The 19,636-nt window shown below is 47.3% G+C and overlaps 1 protein-coding gene across 2 annotated transcripts in view; it reads left to right on the forward strand.

Moving 5' to 3' along the window:
- GFRA1 (GDNF family receptor alpha 1) overlaps positions 1-19,636 on the forward strand; it is a gene marked incomplete at both ends in the record, with an annotated part of 202,135 nt that overhangs the window by 159,448 nt on the left and 23,051 nt on the right. For both annotated transcript variants that reach the window (XM_084246218.1, XM_084246219.1), the window contains 3 exons: positions 11,039-11,148; positions 14,002-14,136; positions 17,844-18,025. In XM_084246218.1, coding sequence (XP_084102344.1) covers positions 11,039-11,148; positions 14,002-14,136; positions 17,844-18,025 — 427 coding nt within the window. The remainder of the gene's footprint in view (positions 1-11,038; positions 11,149-14,001; positions 14,137-17,843; positions 18,026-19,636) is intronic.

Consider the following 19,636-nt stretch of genomic DNA (forward strand, 5'->3'; position numbering starts at 1 on the left):
AGTCAGTGGGTTTGTTAGGGGGAAAGGATGTCCTGAGCTAATTCAATACAGGTTTTGTGGACTCCACCCCTACTTGTAACAGGTTTGGAGTGGGGGGGGGGTCCTTGGGCTTACTCAGGGAAAGGTTTCACCAGAGCTCACCTTTCAGCAGCATGCGGCAAGTTTCTCCACAAGACAGAACGTTAGTTTTATTTATTTATTTATTTATTCATTCATTCATTCATTCATTCATTTATTTTTAAAGATTTATTTTTTATTTATACAGGAGCTGGGATACAGGCCAGAGGCGCAGGAGGGTGAAAGGATTCACCAGAGACAGAGTGGGGAGCAGATCAGGCAGACAGACAGGAGAGGTCTGCCACGCCATGTGGGAATTTCCCTGGCCGGCTGGGAATCGAACCTGTGCTGCAGAGGCTGTGGACAGCTTCACAGCACTGCTCAACCCGCTGCACCACTGGGGAGACCCGTTAGTTATATTTAAAGAGCAGGTTTATTAGAAAAGGGTCAGAAAAGTAAAAGACGCTTGCATAGACACAAGCAGGCAGGAAGAGCTACCCCGAAAGGGACAGGTTTGCTAAGAGAGGCCTGCGTGGGTGCAGGTGGGCGGCCTTGAGGAGAGCTGCCTCCGCTGAGGGGGGTCAGTGAGGTCAGTGAGAAGGCCAGCACGGTACTGCTCACCAGCAGGCAGGAAGGCTGCTGCCCTGCAGAGGGAGAGAGTTGGTGAAGAGAAGCACCTGCACAGTCACAGGTGGGCAGAAGGGCTGCTGCCCTGTGCCAGTGCAGAGACTGCACTGATAAAATCTTCTCTTCAGGAGGCGCTCACTCCTTGTGAGCCTTCAGTTAGTTGCTGATTTTGGATAACTTCCCAGAATCTGAAAGGGACTGGAGATTGCACAATGGGCTCAAAATATCTTTACCTTTGGGTCTAGTGCTCTAGACACGCCCTACTAGCAGTCTGATACCTGCTTGGGTCTTATGCTTTGTAATCTAGGCATTGGCGCCTAAGGATCTTGGTTTCTGTAGTCAGGTCAATGGCTATGCTAACCCCCTACCCTCACTTCCAGCTCTTGGCATTGTGTGAGCCCGATTTCTGGTTTTGCTACACCTCCTTTACCGTTTTTTATTCTTATCCTCCATCAAGAGGATTCACCAGAGAGTGGGGAGCAAAACAGATAGGTCTACTGAAACACACTGCTGAGGGAAGCTGTGGGCAAGGCAGGAGAGGTCTGCTGCGCCAAGTGGGTTGCTCCCTGGCCAGCCAGGGATGGGATTTGAGCTGCAGTGGCTGGCAATAGCTTGATAGTGCTGTCTTTAACCCCTGCACCACCAGGGAGTTCCCTGTATGTGCTCATTTTTGACTAGTAGGAACACTGCCTGTGTCTGAGTGTCCTATTGATGTTGGCGCCAGATGACATAAAGAGTCCCTTTGTGGTCGCCAAAATGATGTAGTTTCGCAGAGTGTGGGGTCCTTGGGTTCACTGTGGGAAAGGTTTTGTTATAGGGCAGCCCCGATACAAAACGGGGTGCCTGACTGTGGGTCCTCACCTGCGCGCTTCAAAGGACTTATCAATGCTCTACTGCGGGCACACGCGAAAGGTTAACAAAAGGTTTATTGACAAGGGAAGGGCAAATGGGGAAATGTACAGCTCAGGGAGAAAAGTGGGAGACAAAGTTTTAAATGCGTCCTACCCGATCCGCCGATCTAGAATCCCAAATGGCGCTCTGAGAGCTGGCCGCGAGCCAGGAGCCATGAAGCCAGGAGGCGAGAGAGCAACCCCAAGGCCCACGTGTTTGGTTTGTATATCCAACCTGGCTGCCCAACTCCACCCTCAGGTCCCAGCCACCCTCCCTTTGGTGGTGATGGGATTTGTCTTTCCCAATGTCCTGATGGCTTTGGTCTGGAGTGGGGGTGGCATCCACAAAGCCTGCATGGAATTAGCTCAGGACATCATTTCCCCCTAAAAGTTTCACCAAAGCTCCTGTTTCAGTGGCACACGGCAAGTTCCCCAGGCACATTTCTCCAGGAGACAGAGACATTAATTATATTTAAAGAGCAGGTTTATAAGGGAAAGGGACAGGTTTTGCTGAGAAAGGCCTTCATGGTTGCAGGCAGGCGGCCTTGACAGGTCACGGGCAGGCAGGAAGATGCTTCCTGCAGAGGGAGATAGTTGGTGAAAAGAGGCACCTGCACAGTCACAGGTGGGCAGTGGGAGTGCTGCCCCGAGCCTGTGCAGAGACTGCGCTGATACAGTCCTCTTCTCTTTGGGAGGGGTCACTCCTCCGTGGAGTGGCTGCTTGTTGCTGATGTTGGGTAACAGGCAAAACTAGAAAGGGACCAGAGATTTCAGGGTGGGCCCAATCTCCATATCTTTACTCTCAGGCCTGTGCTTCACTCTCTGTAGCATCTGATCCTGCTTGAGTCTCCTGCCTTGTGATAAGGCCTTGGTGCCTAAGGGTCACGACCTCTACAGCTGGGTTAATGGTCCTGTTATTCCCCTCAACCCCCACCTCCTTGTGTGAGTCAGGCTTTAGTCCTGTGAGGCCTCCTTTACAGTCTTTCTCTTCTTGTCCTCCATCACTATGACTTCCAAGACCCTTCACTCATGTTCACATTTATTCTGTTGCACGGAAGTGGCATCTGAATGAATATCAAAATCCCATCTGAAATAACAGTGGACTCAAACAATTAAGTGAAGCCGTGGGGTAACCTTGGCCACCCAGAACTCCTGGGCAGGTGATGGGGAGATTCTTAGGTTCTAGGGTGTATGAGATGCAACTTTTACAATGCACCCCTGAGGCTGGAGGGAGCAGAGAACACTGCAGGAAGTGAATTCACACTGTGTTGCTCTGCCATTTTCAGCAGTGATTATTGGTGAATATCTGGGTTCCCATTTCTGTTTGTATCTGAAAGTCACAAAACTGATGGCCAGAGTTCCCTGCAAAAATATAAAAGACCCACTGGAGAAGATTCTCTCCTAAGGAGTTTTAGCAGATTTATCCCAAACAGCTATGGGATATCTGAGAGCTTTATGACCATTTCATCGTCCCTTTTCTCTTCTCCCTCAATTTTTTCCTTTAAAAACAAGAACTGCCAAAACTGGGTTTTTTTGTTCTAATGGATGAGTTGAACGTGGGTCACATGGAACAACTTTATATGACTCAGCAGTGCCGTGTAGGGTGGTTTGCAGGTTATCATTTATACTGCTCTTGCCTTGACCATCTATGTGTGCACTGGAGAAGCTTGCTTGGGGAGGGGTGAAGCATGGAGGATGAAGGCCACCCTGGGACATCCCATTAGAGGCTGCCGAGAGCCCCTTGGAGGTTGCAGTGGATTCCCTTGCCAGCTCCCATAACTTGCTTTTCAAAATTGCCATGGAGAGATTAGCTGTCAAGCCCCGTCAGCCACTCTGCAGACGCTGATGGATGGCTGTCAGTGCCCGTGCTAGGTGGCTTTGGGAGGGTGGCCGAGACTGATGAGATGCTGACCGAGGTGTACCTCATGGGCGGCTGCAGTTTGATGTGAGCAGAAAGGCTAAGGAAACTGTTCCTCTCTGCCTTGCAACCTCTTGCCTTGCCCCTGAGACCTTCCCGAGTAGGACGCTGGACCACAACCAGGCGGGCCTCCTCCTGTACTCCCTGAATTCACAGTGCACCAGACTTGGCCATAGGGCCGGCAATCAAGGTCTGAGGACAGCAGCAGCAGCCTCCTGTGATTGGCGTGCTGGCCAGGAGCTGCTAAGCTCCTGAGTCACAGCGATCAGGGCTTCCCTGGGGCAAGTGGTGTTAAATGGGGTAGAGCCTCCCAAGTATCCAGATAAAGCTGAGCAGGTATTTGAGGGGAAACCAGGCATTAATCTGTATTTGACCTCAAGGGCCTTTCTGTCCCAGGAAACAAAAGCCAGTCTCAAAGGCTTCTTGGAACTTAAAGCAGTTTTTCCCAACAACATGGGGCTGTGGTCTGGCTAAGTCATTGCAAATAGAATCGATTGGCTGGGGTTTTCAGAATCCCGCAGGGAGTGGGACCCCAAGTTGAGGGGCTGAGGAACACAGGGTGGGTGGAACTTGGGGCATCTGCACTGGCCTGCGAACCTGCCCCTGGGCCTTTGCATCTCCCACACTCTCTCCCAGGCAGGTAATCACTCCCAGGTTTTCTGAAGGGCTGCCTGAGTGCCCCAGCTCCTTAGCCTGCCCCCAGGGCAAACACTGGGCTTTACTCCAGGAAACCAGAAAGCACAGCCCAAAGTGAGGAACAGCAAGGAAAAATGCTCCCCTGCAAAATGGATTTACCGTCGGCTCTGGTTGTCGGCTCTGGTTTCCTGAAGGATGCCTTCCAGATGTGCTCTCCAGTAGGCTGCCGGAGAAGAAGGGGCGAAGGTAATTTTCTAAAAACAAAAAGAGGAAAGTCTGTTTTGTGTCACTGTACCAGAAAATCACTATTCCAGCCCTCTCGTTTTGTCAGCTAATGTTGGCGGCATGTTGTTCAGATGATTTTTATTCCGCCGAAGAGATTAGCAGTATTAACAAACTTACTGATATTTACTCATTTAAAAAATATGTCTTTTTTTTCCCTCCAAGTCCCTGGGAAAAAGTATCTCCCCTTAAAATGCCTTTATTCCATGAGCTCATATGACTGAGAGGTTTGACGTAGCCCCACGGGATCCTGGCTCTCGACCTCTCGATGTGTTGTGTTCAGGGTCTCTGCCTTCCATTGCACAGATGGAGTCTGTTCTGATACGCAGTGGAAGGGCCAGCAGAAGACAGGCTAAGATTTATCATTTCTCTCTCTCGAGCTTGCTGTGCTTTTTTGCTGCCAGGGCTTCATATTAGAATGCACCGAGAGTTGGAGGGTAAAGATGAAGTCATGGGAGGTGAGAATTTATGGGGCCACATGTACCCTGGGTGTTAGGCAAGCATTTTATAGAATCCTCATGCAGTTCCCCAGCTGCCACTTACAGAGCATGTAGGTAGATAGCTTTGGGGCTGTTCTCCTGATGAAGAAGGTGGGTGAGACACTATACCACTGGCTAAGATGGGAGCGCCCTCAAAGGGGCATGTCCTCCAAGCCCGTCACACACTGTTTCCTCTAAGTGACCCTAGAGAAAGGTTTCAGAAACAAAATGACTTGAATTGAAAACCAAAACCCTAAAGTGCTCATGTCCACATCGGATTAGAGAAAAACACAAGTGGTTTCTTACACAAGCTGATGGGACCTTGGCTTTCTTCAGAGCAATCACATGCAGGCCTGCTTGGGCATTGGTGCCACCCAAAGACCCTAAAAAAGAGGGTGGAGTCTAATTGACAGATGACTCATTGCCCTCGTGCAGGCTTCCATTCGTACCTTTAGGCCCCGACATGCTCCTGTTTTTGGCTTCCAAGTACTTGATGAGGCTATAAACTCATTGCAACCCCAGCGGGAGGCTGGTAAGAAACGGGGCACAATCATACACCTGATGACATCACTCAAGTCCCAGGGGAATTAATGTCCCATATTCTCCATGCCTTTCCATGTCCAGGGATGTCACAGGAGGTTGGTCACTTCTTTTGGAGTGAATATCACCAGCACCATGTGCTCTATGACCCCTACAACCCCCAATTTTCCTGTATGTGATGAGGGGCTCCCCTGAGACAAGCTTGGTTTCTGTACTCAAAGGAAGGCTTAACACAAAAATTGTGTGTAATGGCTAAATGGAGTCTGGGATGAAGAGGACCAAAGTGCTCTGAAAACAAGTGTGTTTTCCAAGTAACTTTGAGTGTCCCAGGGATTGTATTTCTGAAGAGGGATATCCAAGAGCGAAGTGGTTAAGCAACATATTCAGGATCTCTGATTAATTAGTGCAAGAGCCTGGATCTCATTCAAAATCTCACAACTCTTAGTCCAAGGCTCATTTCCATCAACCACGAGGCTTGTGTCCAAGTCCAGGATTTATCCTGAAAAAAACATTTAAAGGATTAGGATAATCCAGGATAAACTGGTGTTTGCTAGTATGTATTTTTTACCTGGTCACTGTAACACTGTTTTCCTAAGTGATACAAAAAGAAGTAGGTAAATGATTTCCCCCACTGTCAAAAAGACCATCTGCTATTTGAGAAGACTCTCCTAGATTTTATCATTATAATCATTTTTCTATTTCCAGTTAGCAGTATGCTCCCTTTAATACAGGATTTTTTTTCTGCATAAACCACTATTTTTTCTTCAGCAAATTTCCTCAGGCTAACTTGGCATTTGCCGGCTTTTTCCTTCTCTTGAAGGGTAGGAAATTTTCTCTTTTGGAGGGAGATGCATTTCTACATTAGTGCCTATTCATTTCCTTACCATTTTCTCAGAGAAAAACAATCAGGTTCATCACTCCTGTAGTCATGGAGATTTCGTGTTTCCAGAAGAAATGCAATTGTAGGATTTTTTTTGATTATCCCACACTGGACACTTAAGCTTTTTTGGATGGGTCACAGCAGCCTGTGGGGGAGGGCGCTGAGGCAGGTTGCAGGTGATGTGAAGGCAGGTGGGCAGGGAAGATTCTGGGGCTGGGATGCTGGGACTGTGGGCATGGCCCGTGCACAGGTTGTGGTTGGTGGCCAGACAGATGAAGATGGTGGCGCTAACAACCTCCTCAACACTTGGCTCTCCACGGTGCCAGGAACTCGGCATGGACACAGCCACCTCTCTATTTCCCGGCAGGTTTACCTTCTCCTGTGTCTTCCTCCTTGGCACAACTCTGCTGAGTTGTCTGTGCCCTGCCCTCCCGCCTTCTTTTTTTTTTTTTTAAAAAAAAAAGATGTATTTATTTATGCATACAAGAACTGGGTACAGGCCAGAGGTGCAGGGCAGGGAGGGGTTTGAGAAGATCCACCAGAGACAGAGTGGGGAGCAGAGCAGGAGAGACAGGAGAGGTCTGCTGAGCCATGTGGGTAGCTCCCTGGCCAGCTGGGGATCGAACTTGTGCTGCAGAGGCTGCGGATAGCTTCTCAGTGCTGTTCTTTAACCCCTTGTGCCACCAGGGAGGCCCACCTCCCTCCTCCTTTCTGCAGTCTTGACTTTCATCCTAGTGGGAGCCCCTCACTCCACGCTTCATCCTAGTGGGAGCCCCTCACTCCACGCTTCATCCTTTCCTCCTCTCCTTCCAGCCTCGGTTGCCCATTCTGCCACTGTGATCCATCTCTAAGTAACTGTCCCTCCCACATTTGGCCCCTTCCTGCTGGCACAGCGAGGGCACAGAGTAAATCTTCAGCAAATCTTTGCTCAACAACTGAGAGACCCAAGAATCTTCCAACTATGCAAATCTGATTATGTTATTTATCTGATTAAAATGTTTGAGTGGCTCCCACTACCTGCAGGATAAAAGCCAAACTCTTAGGTCACCCAAGGCTCTTCCCATCACCACCAGCATGGGCTCCATGCAACACCACTTGCCTCCAGTGGCCTGGCTGCCCCAAGTAATCAATGAGCTGTTTCTGGATGGTGTGTGTGCTCAGTGTGGTCACCAAGAAGGAACTCGGCTCTGATGTTAGGCTCCACACAGAACTGCATAACCCAGAGGGAATCACCCATTTTCTCTTTGCCTCAGTCTCTTCATCTGTAAAATGGGGCTGTGAGGTTCACCTACTAAGATAGTTGAGAGAATTAATGTGTGACTACACGTTAAGTACTTAGATCAGGCACAGCAAACACTCCTTTACTGGTCCCCTGGAGTTATGACTGTGGTTACTTTGTTATTAGCTGCCTGGAATATCCTTCTGCATAGAGTGCCCTCTTCTACCTTCAATCATAGCTCCTTCCCATCCTCTGGGCTCAGCCCCAATATCATGGCCTTTCTGGGTCCAGCTTCTGTAACTGCACAGCCATCACATCTTAAGCTGTAGGATCAAAATCTGAGGTTTTAAATCCTGGTTCTACTACTCACAAAACTTGCAAAACCATGGCTGCTTTATCTGTAAAATGAAGACAATAAAGTCACAGATCCTACCTTGTTAGCATTGTCAGGAAAAAAACATGAAGTGTGTAAAGACATGCCTAACATAGGAAATACTTTTTTTCACATTAGCTATTTTTATTAGAAGTCTTTCTTACCTTGTATTACCAACTAGCCTCTATATTATTATAATATTTTTATTTGTTTGTTTTGGCTTCTAGATTGCAGGTTATTTAAGTTCAGGGACAGGGAACTTATTCATCATTATATCATAAGCAATCGACACATCATTCAGTGGAACAGACAAGAATTCATCTGTTTTGTCAACACATGTCACCATCTGCACACATTGCTTTGAGCGGTTGGTAAGAGTAGACGATGCTGGGAAGGAAGGATCTTTGGGGGAGGGCTGTTTTCTTTCTCTGGGAGGTAATGAAGACTGGAGGTTAGTGAGTAAGACACCGTTTCATTTGACCCAAAATTGCCTGAGATGGGAAGGGAAGTAAGCACCACAAGGTTTGGGACTGAATTTTGAAGACACGATTTATGATTTATCAGTAGGACAGACCACATCATAGTGGTTTTGAAACAAGGTTGTGCTGGCAAATATTTAACCACTGGTCCTCCAAGAACAACACAAAACTCCCTGATTTATAGCATTTGCTGATGACCTCAGTATAAACACTCCCTCCAAAGCCACTTTCACACGACTGAGGTGATCTGAACTAATTGCCCAAATTCCTGGAAATTTACGAGTCAACCAGTCAAGAGCGGGTCCAGCACACCACTATTTAAACTTCTGACTTTGGTTTTTCTGTCTGTAAAGTGTGACTCTGACGCAGTGACCATCTTGTCTTGAGTATAAAAGTGGAAGATAGGTGGGTCCTGGGAAGGAATCACGTTCGTGTTGTAGCAATGCTGCATGTGCTCATAATTATTTTGAAACTCTTTCCATCCGCTGGCCGTGCTGGTGTCTGGGATTGATGCCGATGATCTCCTCAAAATCTGGCTTGTCCAGGGTTATGCTCAGAGCAGTATGTCTAGTTTTATCCTCCCAATCAGGGCTGTGCTCTCCGCACCAGACTGACTCAATTAGCCTTTCATTCCAGGGTACAATTGTGAGTCAATTCTGAGGTTGTTAAGCAAAATGAGTCTGGTGGCATTAGCTCCGCACTGAAGGACAGTAATCCCCCTGACTGCACTGCTCGGTTAATAGTCAGCGCGAGAGACCACGAGAAACTGGAGATGGCAACCTTCTGTCCATCCCTGGGGACTGGCCAGGGGCTCAGGGCTGCCAGGTGGCAGAGCTGATGCGGTTGAGTGTGGAACTGGAACCCCAGCTGCCTGAACCGTGTTGGCCTCTGCAAAGTTAGAAGCTCAGTACTATGAGATCATTAACTTTCATGACCAGGAGAATTCTCCTGAAATTAACACTCAATCCAAGCTGGATGCCATTGGAGCCAGTTGAGTAAGACTGAGCCACCTTTAGGGATTTCCTCTGAAAAATAAATCCTTTAACCAGGCTACAGCAAGCAGCCAGGTTTGCCGCCCTTCACTGTGTTCAATTAAAGTGGGAAAACACCAGCGAGGCTGAGACTGTGGGTGAGATCCAGGCACACACACAGCCTCATTTGCAGATTTTGCCAAGCCACTTAGCTCCAGCACACAGGCCTGTTTGGGGAGCCCTGTAAAAGGCCTCTCGGAGGAGTATCAGGTGCTGTGCAAAGAAAATAAAGCAGAGCTCCAGCACTTGCCCTGGGGACACACAGTGATGGAACCAGGCGCACGACAGACATACAGAGTAACAGATCTGCACAGATAGGGAGGCTCAGACGCCTTGTTTACAAGGGTTCAAGGAGAGACCAAGCCCACTGAACCCCGCGCAGTCTTCACCATGTGCATGTGGGGCTTGGATTATCTCATCAGGCCTTTTAATGCCTCCCTGGTTACAATTGTGGTAAAGGGACGTGTCACCAACTTCCTGCAGGCCTTTCACGAGCCTTGGTCATCTCCACACAGCCTACCTGCCTCTACACACCATCACAAACTTTGACTGTAAAGTCTGCTACTGAGCAGTTTCTTGGGTGGGAAGAAGTAAAAAGAGCCTTGGGTATGTTGGCTGTCAACTCAGGCTGCTGAGAGACAAGAGCTGAGACAACTGTCCATTGTCTCTCATAATTGCTGGGGAATTTAAATTCTCATGAAGTCCTTTGTGTTCCTGCATAGAAACAGAGCTCTTGTCTGCTGCGATGACCTCAGGGTGGCCAGCTCTCATTCAGGATTTCTCCAACAATGTTCTCTTCAGACTGCATGATGTGGCTGACCACTCAGAGCCCTCATGCTCCCCAGGCCAGCGTGTCTGTGGCCTCCCTCACTTCCTGTCTCTGCAGCTTCACCCCCCACCCAGGGCTTCCGGTGGACAGCACTGGCCCCTGGAGAGTCCCCAAACAGCAGACACATTCTGCGTTCTGATCAGTGGCCCTGCCAGGCACAAGCTCCACCCACGGGCCTGTCACACCCAGCCAAACCATGTGGAACCCAACTCAGGGCCAGTGACACCTGTCCCTTTCACCCTTCTCTGGGATTCTGGAACTCCTCCTCGGTGTCCCTTGGCTGGAATAAATCACTGGCCCCTGGGCTGATGGATGAGAGACTGCTTACAAGACAGACACATGTATTTTTAAAGCCAGTAGGAATTACAGGAGCAGATGGGCTGTAGGATCCTATTTTGATGCCAGGGACATGTTTCTGTATAAAGTAAATATTTTCCCTGTGTGGATCTCCGGTGAGTGTGAAGAGGAGCATATTTCCTAGAGATGCAAATAAGACTAGTCAGAAATAAATATTGAATAGAAACTTCAAAGCATCTAGATTTCTTCAGTTATTGGCCCTGAAGGCTTCTCTCCACACAAGCAGAGCTGGGTGAGGACTGGGGGCTCAGAGGGGACAGTTGGGGGAATTGTCTAAGAAAGGATGCCAACATTTTAAGAATTCATGGTTTCTGGGTTGTCTTTTTTTTTTTTTTTGGTGTGGAAAATGTCCTTATCAACGAAGGAATGAAGACAAGTCCTATCTGTGCAGAGGCTTAGGATATTCTAAAGCGCCCCCTTCACACGCTCTTCCAATTACAGGTCTCGCCTTGCAGACTTTTTCACAAACTGCCAACCGGAGTCCAGGTCTGTCAGCAGCTGTCTGAAGGAGAACTACGCCGACTGCCTCCTGGCCTACTCAGGGCTAATCGGTAAGTTGGGGGAAGTCAGATGGGGAGGAACACAGGCGGGCTCTTTCCACGATAGCAGGCACTGTCTGAAAACAAAACTCCCTCTGCACTGGCGTTTTGATGTGAGGCCCTTTAGGAATTGCCTATAAAAAAATGAGCAAGGGGCCTCCCTGGTGGCACAAGGGTTAAGACACAACCTAGGAAGCTGTCCACAGCTACTGCAGCACGAGTTCGATCCCCAGCCAGGAAGCAACCCACATGGCACAGCAGACCTCTCCTGACTGGCCTGCTGCTCCCCTGAGCAGTGTACTTTGGTCAGTCTGCCTTTTCTGCTCCCCACTCTATCTCTGGTGAATCCTCTCACCCCCCACGCCTCTGGCCTGTACCCCAGCTCTTGTATGCCTAAATAAATAAATCTTTTTTTAAAAAATGAGCAAGGAAGAAGCTCATGGATGAGCAAAGGCAAAGACAGAGATGGGTCATGAGAGAGTCGGGGCTGCAAGTGAGGCTCCGAGGCCACTCAGTGGGGAGCGGACCAGCAGGACGGGAGTAGGAAAGGAAGCCTGTGGCAGGAGTGGAGAGCCCTGCAGCCCGGTGCCTGGACCTGGCACTGGGAAGTCAGACAGCCTGAGGACATCTGTCTCTTTCCCAAAAATGGCCCTTGGAAATGAACCCTAAATATTGAGATCCTCCTTCTCATTCACATTCTTGGTGATTCAGCTTTTGGTGGGCAGGAGTTGGTTGAGCCTAAAATCTGTCCCCTTCCCTGAAAACAGACACAGCAGGAACAGTATTTCCTGGGAAGACTGTGGCTTCAGAAGAATCAGGTTCTTAGCTTCAGGAGAACAGGGTAGCCAAACCAGACACAGGCGGGGAGAGAGCCACAGTGAGCTAGGCTTGTGCCCAGGAGGAAAGGCAGGCCGCGCGGGTACCTGGCACCGTGGAAGGCAGCCCAGGGCTCCATCACACTGACATTTAAGAAGGAACACTTAGTGAGAGCTGTGCGGGTGAGGGACATCACAGTTGTCAGAGTGGGGTGGCCCAGCCAGGCTCACAAGTCACCCAGCAGGAAGAGCTTCCCACCAAGAACAGCACAAATGGAGCCTTTGTCACCAGACTGTCTGCAACCAGAGCCACCAGGGAAATCAAGGTCAGAGTTTAATGCAGGGATGTTACCAGTGCTGACACACTCATATCAGCTTTAGTTTCCCCGTGTTCCCTTGAATCATACCTTTCACCAGCTCTGGAGATGTTTGTGGACGTGCCCTGTGAGTGTGGCTTCCTTAAGTCAGCATAACACATGTGTCTTCACTCTCCCCTTTCCTTAAACCAATTTGTCTCTAGTGGGTTACTTATCACCTGCAGGTTTAACCAATGCATGCTTATTGCACAAAGTTTTGTTTGTTTTTTTTTTTTAAATATACATAAAAGCCCAAAAAAGACTGTGTGGAGGGTCTTCAGATCCACTCATAGATGTAATCGCTACTCATACTTTAGTCTCTGTTCTTCAGGGGTCCAGGCTCATGAAATCCTGTGAATAGCCAAGGCTTTGGCACTGCCAGGCATTTCCGTGGAGTCATCCTGGGCTTGGCAAACCCTTCCATGCCTGACAGTGATGAAGTCCTCCCCAATTAACAGAACAACTGGTTGAGACAGTGCATTCTGCAGACCCAATTTATTTCTCTCTTGGACTTGGCTCTCTTCCTCCACACTGGCCACTGTTTCTAACTTCCTATAGGACAAAGCTTGTCCTAATTCTTCCATATGTCAAAGGTCCACAGTAGTGCCATGCAAACAGTGGGTGCTTAGCAGATACATCTTAATCTCTTCACTCAATTTTGGTGTACCTTTTTCTTTCTCACCTGAAGTCCAGAGCTCCCCTCTCTGCTATTAGTTGAAATTCTTATCCCACCATACAATGGGATATTATTTCGTTAAAGTCAGTGAGGAAGGTGGGGCAAAGGAGATACGCCCTTGACCCAGAAGAGCTTACCAGGAAATTGTTTCTTTCTGTTTGTGACCAACCATATCCTGTGGATCATTGACCGCCTATTATTTCTTACTTCTAGAAAATATACAAAAACAGAAGGCTTCTTGGCGGGAGTAGGCATTGCCTGGTGCATTGCCTGGTGTGAGCCACCCAGAAGAAGACATTTGGGTTGTATTAAGTCTCAATGTATTGTTTATTTGTGCCAGTGCAGAACTCATCAGAAAAAACCATGAGCACAGAGGATGGAGGCAAGAAAGACCACCCAGCATTTGCTCGAGGACGTCTGAGGGCTATTGAGACAATACTCTAGGAGACACCAGATTAGAGAATTTCCACTGTTTGTTGCCAATTCCTTCACAACTTGGAAGACTTTAGTTAATCAGTTGAGTGTCTGGCGAGCAGAGTCCTCGTTCTATACATTCGGTCACCCAAAAGGATCGTTTCTGAGCTTCCCTGTGTAACTCTGGGAAACCATTCGCTTCTGACAGAAGTGAAGTCAAAGTCCTGAAAGGATTTATAAGATATGTAGAACCACTTCTCTCTATTTATGAAGATTAATGGCATGTTCAAGAAAATGCAAGGGACTTGGCAACTCATGCATTCTGAGTTCATTCTCTCCCACTCCTTGACACGCCTGCCATCGGTGCAGGAAAAAAAATACCCAAGTGCAACTCAAGGAGTTCTGGTCTAATTTTTAAAGTAAATGTGTAAATTATTTTATGTGCTCAAGATAAATGGCTGAGAAAATGCTCTGCTTAACATAATTTCCCACTCAGCAAACACAGTGTTGGTTATTATCCTCAGTGCGTCCGTCCGTCGGGGTGACATTTGTTTGAGAAAAGTCTGCATCATCACGCAAGAGTAACACCTAGTTTTTGTTCTAGGTACAGTCATGACCCCCAACTACGTGGACTCCAGCAGCCTCAGCGTGGCCCCCTGGTGTGACTGCAACAATAGTGGCAATGACCTGGAAGAGTGCTCGAAATTTCTGAATTTCTTCAAGGACAATACCTGTCTTAGTGAGTGTTTTTATAAGAGGAAACAAAGCCTTGGGCAAGTTTGCCCCTCTGAACTTTAGCCAGCTGCCCCTCCCCATTGGTTGTGTCTTTCCCCTGACCTGTGGTGGTGAACCTCTTAGCCTTGCCTCCTGGGTAATGCAGCAGGAATGGAGCAAGTAATGAATGAGGTGCTGTCAAAATTGCAGTGCCAAAGGCCTGAGAGAGCAAGAGATTCAAATAATGGAGGGTGCATTATGTGGGAAAAAATACTCCTGCCCACAGATCAAATTTTGATCTTGGCAACCAGCACAAAGTCTGTTCCAGAGGTTCTTAAAACCTGGGAGAAATATACGATGTGAGAAAGTCAGACAAATTAGATGTGGGTAAGCCTCGAAGGACTCCCTGAGAAAAATTAGAATGCTAACATCAACAGCCCCCTGGATGTTTAAGGATGGCTCAGAGGCGAAACAGCGATTCTTGAGCAGGATAAGCTGGTGATGCAACCCAGAGCCTCGGGATGGTGGTTATCTGGGGAGACTAGCCGAGCTCTGGGGGTGTTGCAGGGATCCTGTTTGGAAACAGTATGGGTTATTACTGCAGTGTCCTTTAGGCAGTTTGGAAACATGTCTCCCAAAGGGAGAGTGATAGGAGGAAATGCATGATGTGAAAAATAAGTATTCATAGAATAACTCCAAAGCACCATGCTGGGCTCCCCTTTTGACCACCAAGGAGTGCAGGTCCAGTTGAGCAGCTAGCTGAGACACTGGAGAACCTCACTCCCTTTTTGGGGAAGCCACCATTAACTTATTGGGTGCCTTCTATATGTGCAAACTCACACGATAAGGGGTGTAGTATATTATCATCTGTGCAAAAACCCTAGGAGATGTAGGTCTTATTATCTCCATTCCACATTGAGTAACAGGCTGGTATGCATGTAATCCTTCTGTGCCAGAGATGGGATGCAAACTTGAATTCCTTCTTCTGTCCCCCAAAAAGCTTTTGTTTCATGCTTGATGTGGACAGACCCTTGGACAAGAACACTTACCTGATCATCAGGGGCCAGGTGGCTTCCTGGTGGGAGCTGGAGGACCAAGATTCTAGAAATCAAGTTTCAACCACTCCTTCAAAGGCCATGCCCTCAAGTGACAATTTCTCTATGACGCTGTGCCATACAGTGATTCAGTTCTAAAGAATCCACCAACCACATGCACATAGAAAGCTTTTAAATTACTACTAAAACCTCCTCATTATTTCCTTTGTTGAAAAGAAATATCTGAGTCATTTGCTCACTAGGCACTGGGGTAACGTGACTGTAACCAAAGGCTTGATCATTTTAAAACTTAAAAAAGCTTTTGGATCCTTAAGCAAAATTCAAGCCTACTGAACTAGCCTCAAGTGTGGAGACATTCACCAAGGCATTGGTATACCATGAATTAGCACCTCCTATTTTGTTTTGACTTAAAAAAAATGTGCATCCTCTTTTCCATACCCTGAGCATTCTTCTGGCGGGATACAAGTTTTAATGAAGATAAAGCAATGACAAAAGAGGTCAGTGTGAGAAAAAAGATCATAGCAGGAGATCTGCTCCCTCAAAGAGAAATTAACATTGTCTCTGCTTAATAATATTTCGGTGAAGGGAAGAGTAGTCTGGTATCTTATTGCTAATGACTTTTCAATAAAAATAAATGCATTTGGTCCTCAATAGGGACCAAAGCCAGCCAGAATTTTTCATAGTCACTCTGTTTATACCTTGATTAGAAGGGGCACAGCATACCAAAGGCACGAGGCTGTAAATTCAGTCTCTTGCAAAAAGCCCTAGAGTAGAAGGAACTGGAATTTGTAGATTTCAAGTCAAATGCAGTAACTCCTTCCTGCTCCCTTCAGATTAACCAAACCTCTCCTGGATCCCCCTATCATGAACACAGCTCCAACCTTACTTCCCTCTGGTTATTGGGGGAGGAAACAGTTACTTTAAAGCCAAAGTGCATGGCAGATGGGATGGGAAGATGAAGAGGCATGAGCTGGAGAGAGAGGTCAGATGCCAGTTCCTATCACTCCAGTCTTTATTCAGATGCCTCCTTCACCTCCCTGCATCGCTGTTATCTAAACTGCAGATCCACCTGCTTCAAACATCCTGTTTCAAACACCTCTGAACATCTCTTGCCACTGAATGTATTGTAAATTTTTCTTTTTGGCCTCCCAACAAAAAGGTGGCCTCCTCAGGCTGTCATTGTTCACTGCTGCAGCCTCACCATAGGGCAGTGCCTGGCATTTAGTGGATGTTCCAGAGACGATGGGATGGATGGATGGATGGATGGATGGACAGATGGACGGATGGACGGATAGACAGACAGATGAATATGTGGAATTTTCCTCAAGTGGGAGGCAAATGCCCTAGAAAACTCAGGGAGTTTCAGTACCTAGCAAGGGTCTCTTGAATCTATACTTCTTAACAAGGAGAAGGAAGATTTCATTATTTTTTTGTTGTTGCCACTTTGGGTCATTCAAGGAAATTGGTTCCCCTTTGTAGCTCTCTCTTTCCATCCCTCCCTCCCATTGAGCCATGTAACATGACTAGGAGCATAAAAAAGCGTTTATATTAATTTGAAGCTGTTTCTTACAGCCTAAAAAATGTAAAGTTTCAGAAAACAAGCTTCCAATTTGCTGAACTTAAAGGATAACAATTTTAGAACAAAATGTCACTTCTAAAAGGAAGATTAGGCTTAAATTATTCTGTCTTGTATATCGAAAAATGCCAGCTAAGAGTCATATATTAACAATTTGCACATTCAGGTCCCAAATGGAGGAGTTTGATTTCTTATACAGTGAATATGAAATAAAAAATTCCTAAATCCAAGCCAAATCCCGGAGGACCTGATTAAAAACTGTTTTTTATTCATTTTGGGAAGGGGAACGCCACACAACCAATTTACTCTTGCCATAAAAACAATCTAATCCCACGAAATTGTAATAAGCTTTTAAAGTTTTACATTTTAAACTTTTCATTTAAGCAGGGCTGTTCCTACCTAATTATGCATATTTTGTTAAGAAGACTGGGAGCAGAAAGGGAAAAACAATCTTACTTAAATTTACACTCTACATTGATGAGGTTCGAGGCAGGTTTTTCATTTTAAGGAACTGGTTACATTCGTACTTTGAACGCTGTCTGGCTCATAGTAGGTGGTCTGTGGTCATGAATCACATTTTTAACTGTTTGATTTTATTGCTTGCCAAATTAGTGTGATGTCACTAGTGGCCTCAGTCTCATAATGAAGGATGTGTTACTCAAAAAAAAAAAAAAAGCACTAATTAGTTTGCTTTTAGTATAGAGTTTTGACAGAGCATAAGGATTTTCTTGGAAGATAAAACAGTGATTGTGATCCCAAATCACAGGTCTGAGGCTGAGTTTCAAAAGGCTGGACTGAAGAGTATTTCAGAACAAGGATCTTGCTCAGCACCTGGCACATAAATAGGAACATGATAAATATTTGCTGCTCTTAGAGCATAGCTAAGTGTCCAGCTCAGTGTTTAATGAATGCATTGATTTGGGGGCACCTGACCCCATGGCTGGCTCTCAGCTTGTGGAGGGTGGATGGATGGATGGGTTTTGTTCAGAGATGTCCAATGCTGTAATCAGAATTTCCAGCGTGCCTCTCTGGCTTCATGTATCCTGTCTGTTATATTTGCTGCCTGACTTTGAAATTGGATTTCCTCCTGTTTTACTGCAGAAAATGCAATTCAAGCCTTTGGCAATGGCTCCGATGTGACTGTGTGGCAGCCTGCCCTCCCAGTTCAGACCACCACTGCCACCACCACCAGCGCCTTCCGGGTCAAGAACAAGCCCCTGGGGCCAGCAGGGTCCGAGAATGAAATCCCCACTCATGTGTTGCCACCTTGTGCAAATTTGCAGGTGAGAGTGGGGCCCAGCTCCCCGATGGTACCACTTCTGGGAGAAGGCAGGGTTGTTCTCTGAAAGCCATGTTGAGATTGATGACAATGATCCAGTGCTGCTTGGGTTTGAATCTTAAAGGCATTTTTTTGCCATGAAAAATAAAGACTGGGAAGTGCCGTGCAGTGTAGAGAAGGATGGATTCGGGGCTGACTCTGCTGGCTCCTGGGATGGGGCTTTGGTGCCCAGGCACTAGTCATTGGCTTTGCTACCTTCCTGTGTAAAATGTGGGGGCTGTGTGGATGAGTCCATCTTTCTGTTTGTGGGGTGGTAGAGCTGGTTGGGTTGGTCATTTTGTCCTATCTGTGCCCAATCTGTGGTGGCCGCAAAGCAGTGGTATTTTGAGAAGAAGGCCTCCGGGGCTTATCGCCACCACGGCTGATAGAGTTATACAGGGAATATTACCCTAAGGTCCCTGGAGTGCTGTTACTAGGAAGTGTTAACTCTGATGTGGAGTCTATGTGGGGTTCATTCTTCAGGAAGCAAAAAAAAAAGCTCAAACCCCTGGTGTGAACAGAGTCTGGTAAGAATAGCCAAGAGGCGTCTTTGGGTTGATTCAGGTCTCCAAGAGCAGAACCACAGTGGCAGTTCCCTGAATTTGCTCAACGCAAGCGAATTTTTTCCCTTCTCACTGAACTCTTCATAGCAATGAGGATTCTGCTCTTTGTGGGACATCACGTATGTGTTAGATGCTCCTAAAGCGTTTTCACACTTTGTCTCTTTGGGGTTATCCTCCTGACCACTGGGGGGTGCTGCTATGTTTTTAGCATTGTTTGTCTTACTCCTGCATTTGGGGTTATGGGGACTCAAGGGAGTAGCACTTTTGCTTCAGCCTGTGAAGCTAGTGAGTCACAGAACCAGCAGCGGGAATCTAGAAGCCTGAGTTCTCTGTGTGGTCTTCCTGTGTTTGGGGGTGTGGACCAAGTGGCATGCAGCCACACCACCCTTGTCACTGGAACGAATTCCCTGTATCCTCTTTCCTTCCCCCACCAAAGAGCAGCCTCACCAAAGCTTTCTTTTGCCAAATGCTCTCTTGACTTTAGAAAGTAGGAGGGTTTTCCCACTTCTGATGTCCTTGCTTCCTTTCCCACCTGTCTTCTCCCTCTTCCTCTAGCTCGCTGATCTCCATCCTCTGTCCGCTCCCAACACGGTCACCTACCCTGATGCAGTGATGGGCTGGCCGCCTGCTGTTTGGCTTCCAGCACAGACCTGCACAGCCGCCCCTCCCTGCAGAGAGGGCTCTTCCGGGAAGGGTTGCTCTGGCAACACCAAGGGCTACGTGAGCTCTGACCTAAGAAGCAGAGCCTTTCCTTCCACTGTTAGTGATGGGGCAGAGGCACAGAGTGAAACTAAGGCACAAGCCTTCCCTGGGAGCTGCCACTTCACTTCCCTGCAGAGCAGGACATGGAGGTGTAGAACCACCCAGGAATGAGGGAGCCACATCTTTTTTCCCAGTGACTACATAATGTTATTTAATATAATGTTATTTACCCTAAATACATCCAATATTTGTCACTCATGCCTCATTATAGCTGGAGGTGGTGGAAGGAATAGAAAAGGAGAAGCCTGTTG

The sequence above is a fragment of the Talpa europaea genome (assembly GCF_964194135.1).
Source record: "Talpa europaea genome assembly, chromosome: 10".
NCBI classification, from domain to species: domain Eukaryota; kingdom Metazoa; phylum Chordata; class Mammalia; order Eulipotyphla; family Talpidae; genus Talpa; species Talpa europaea.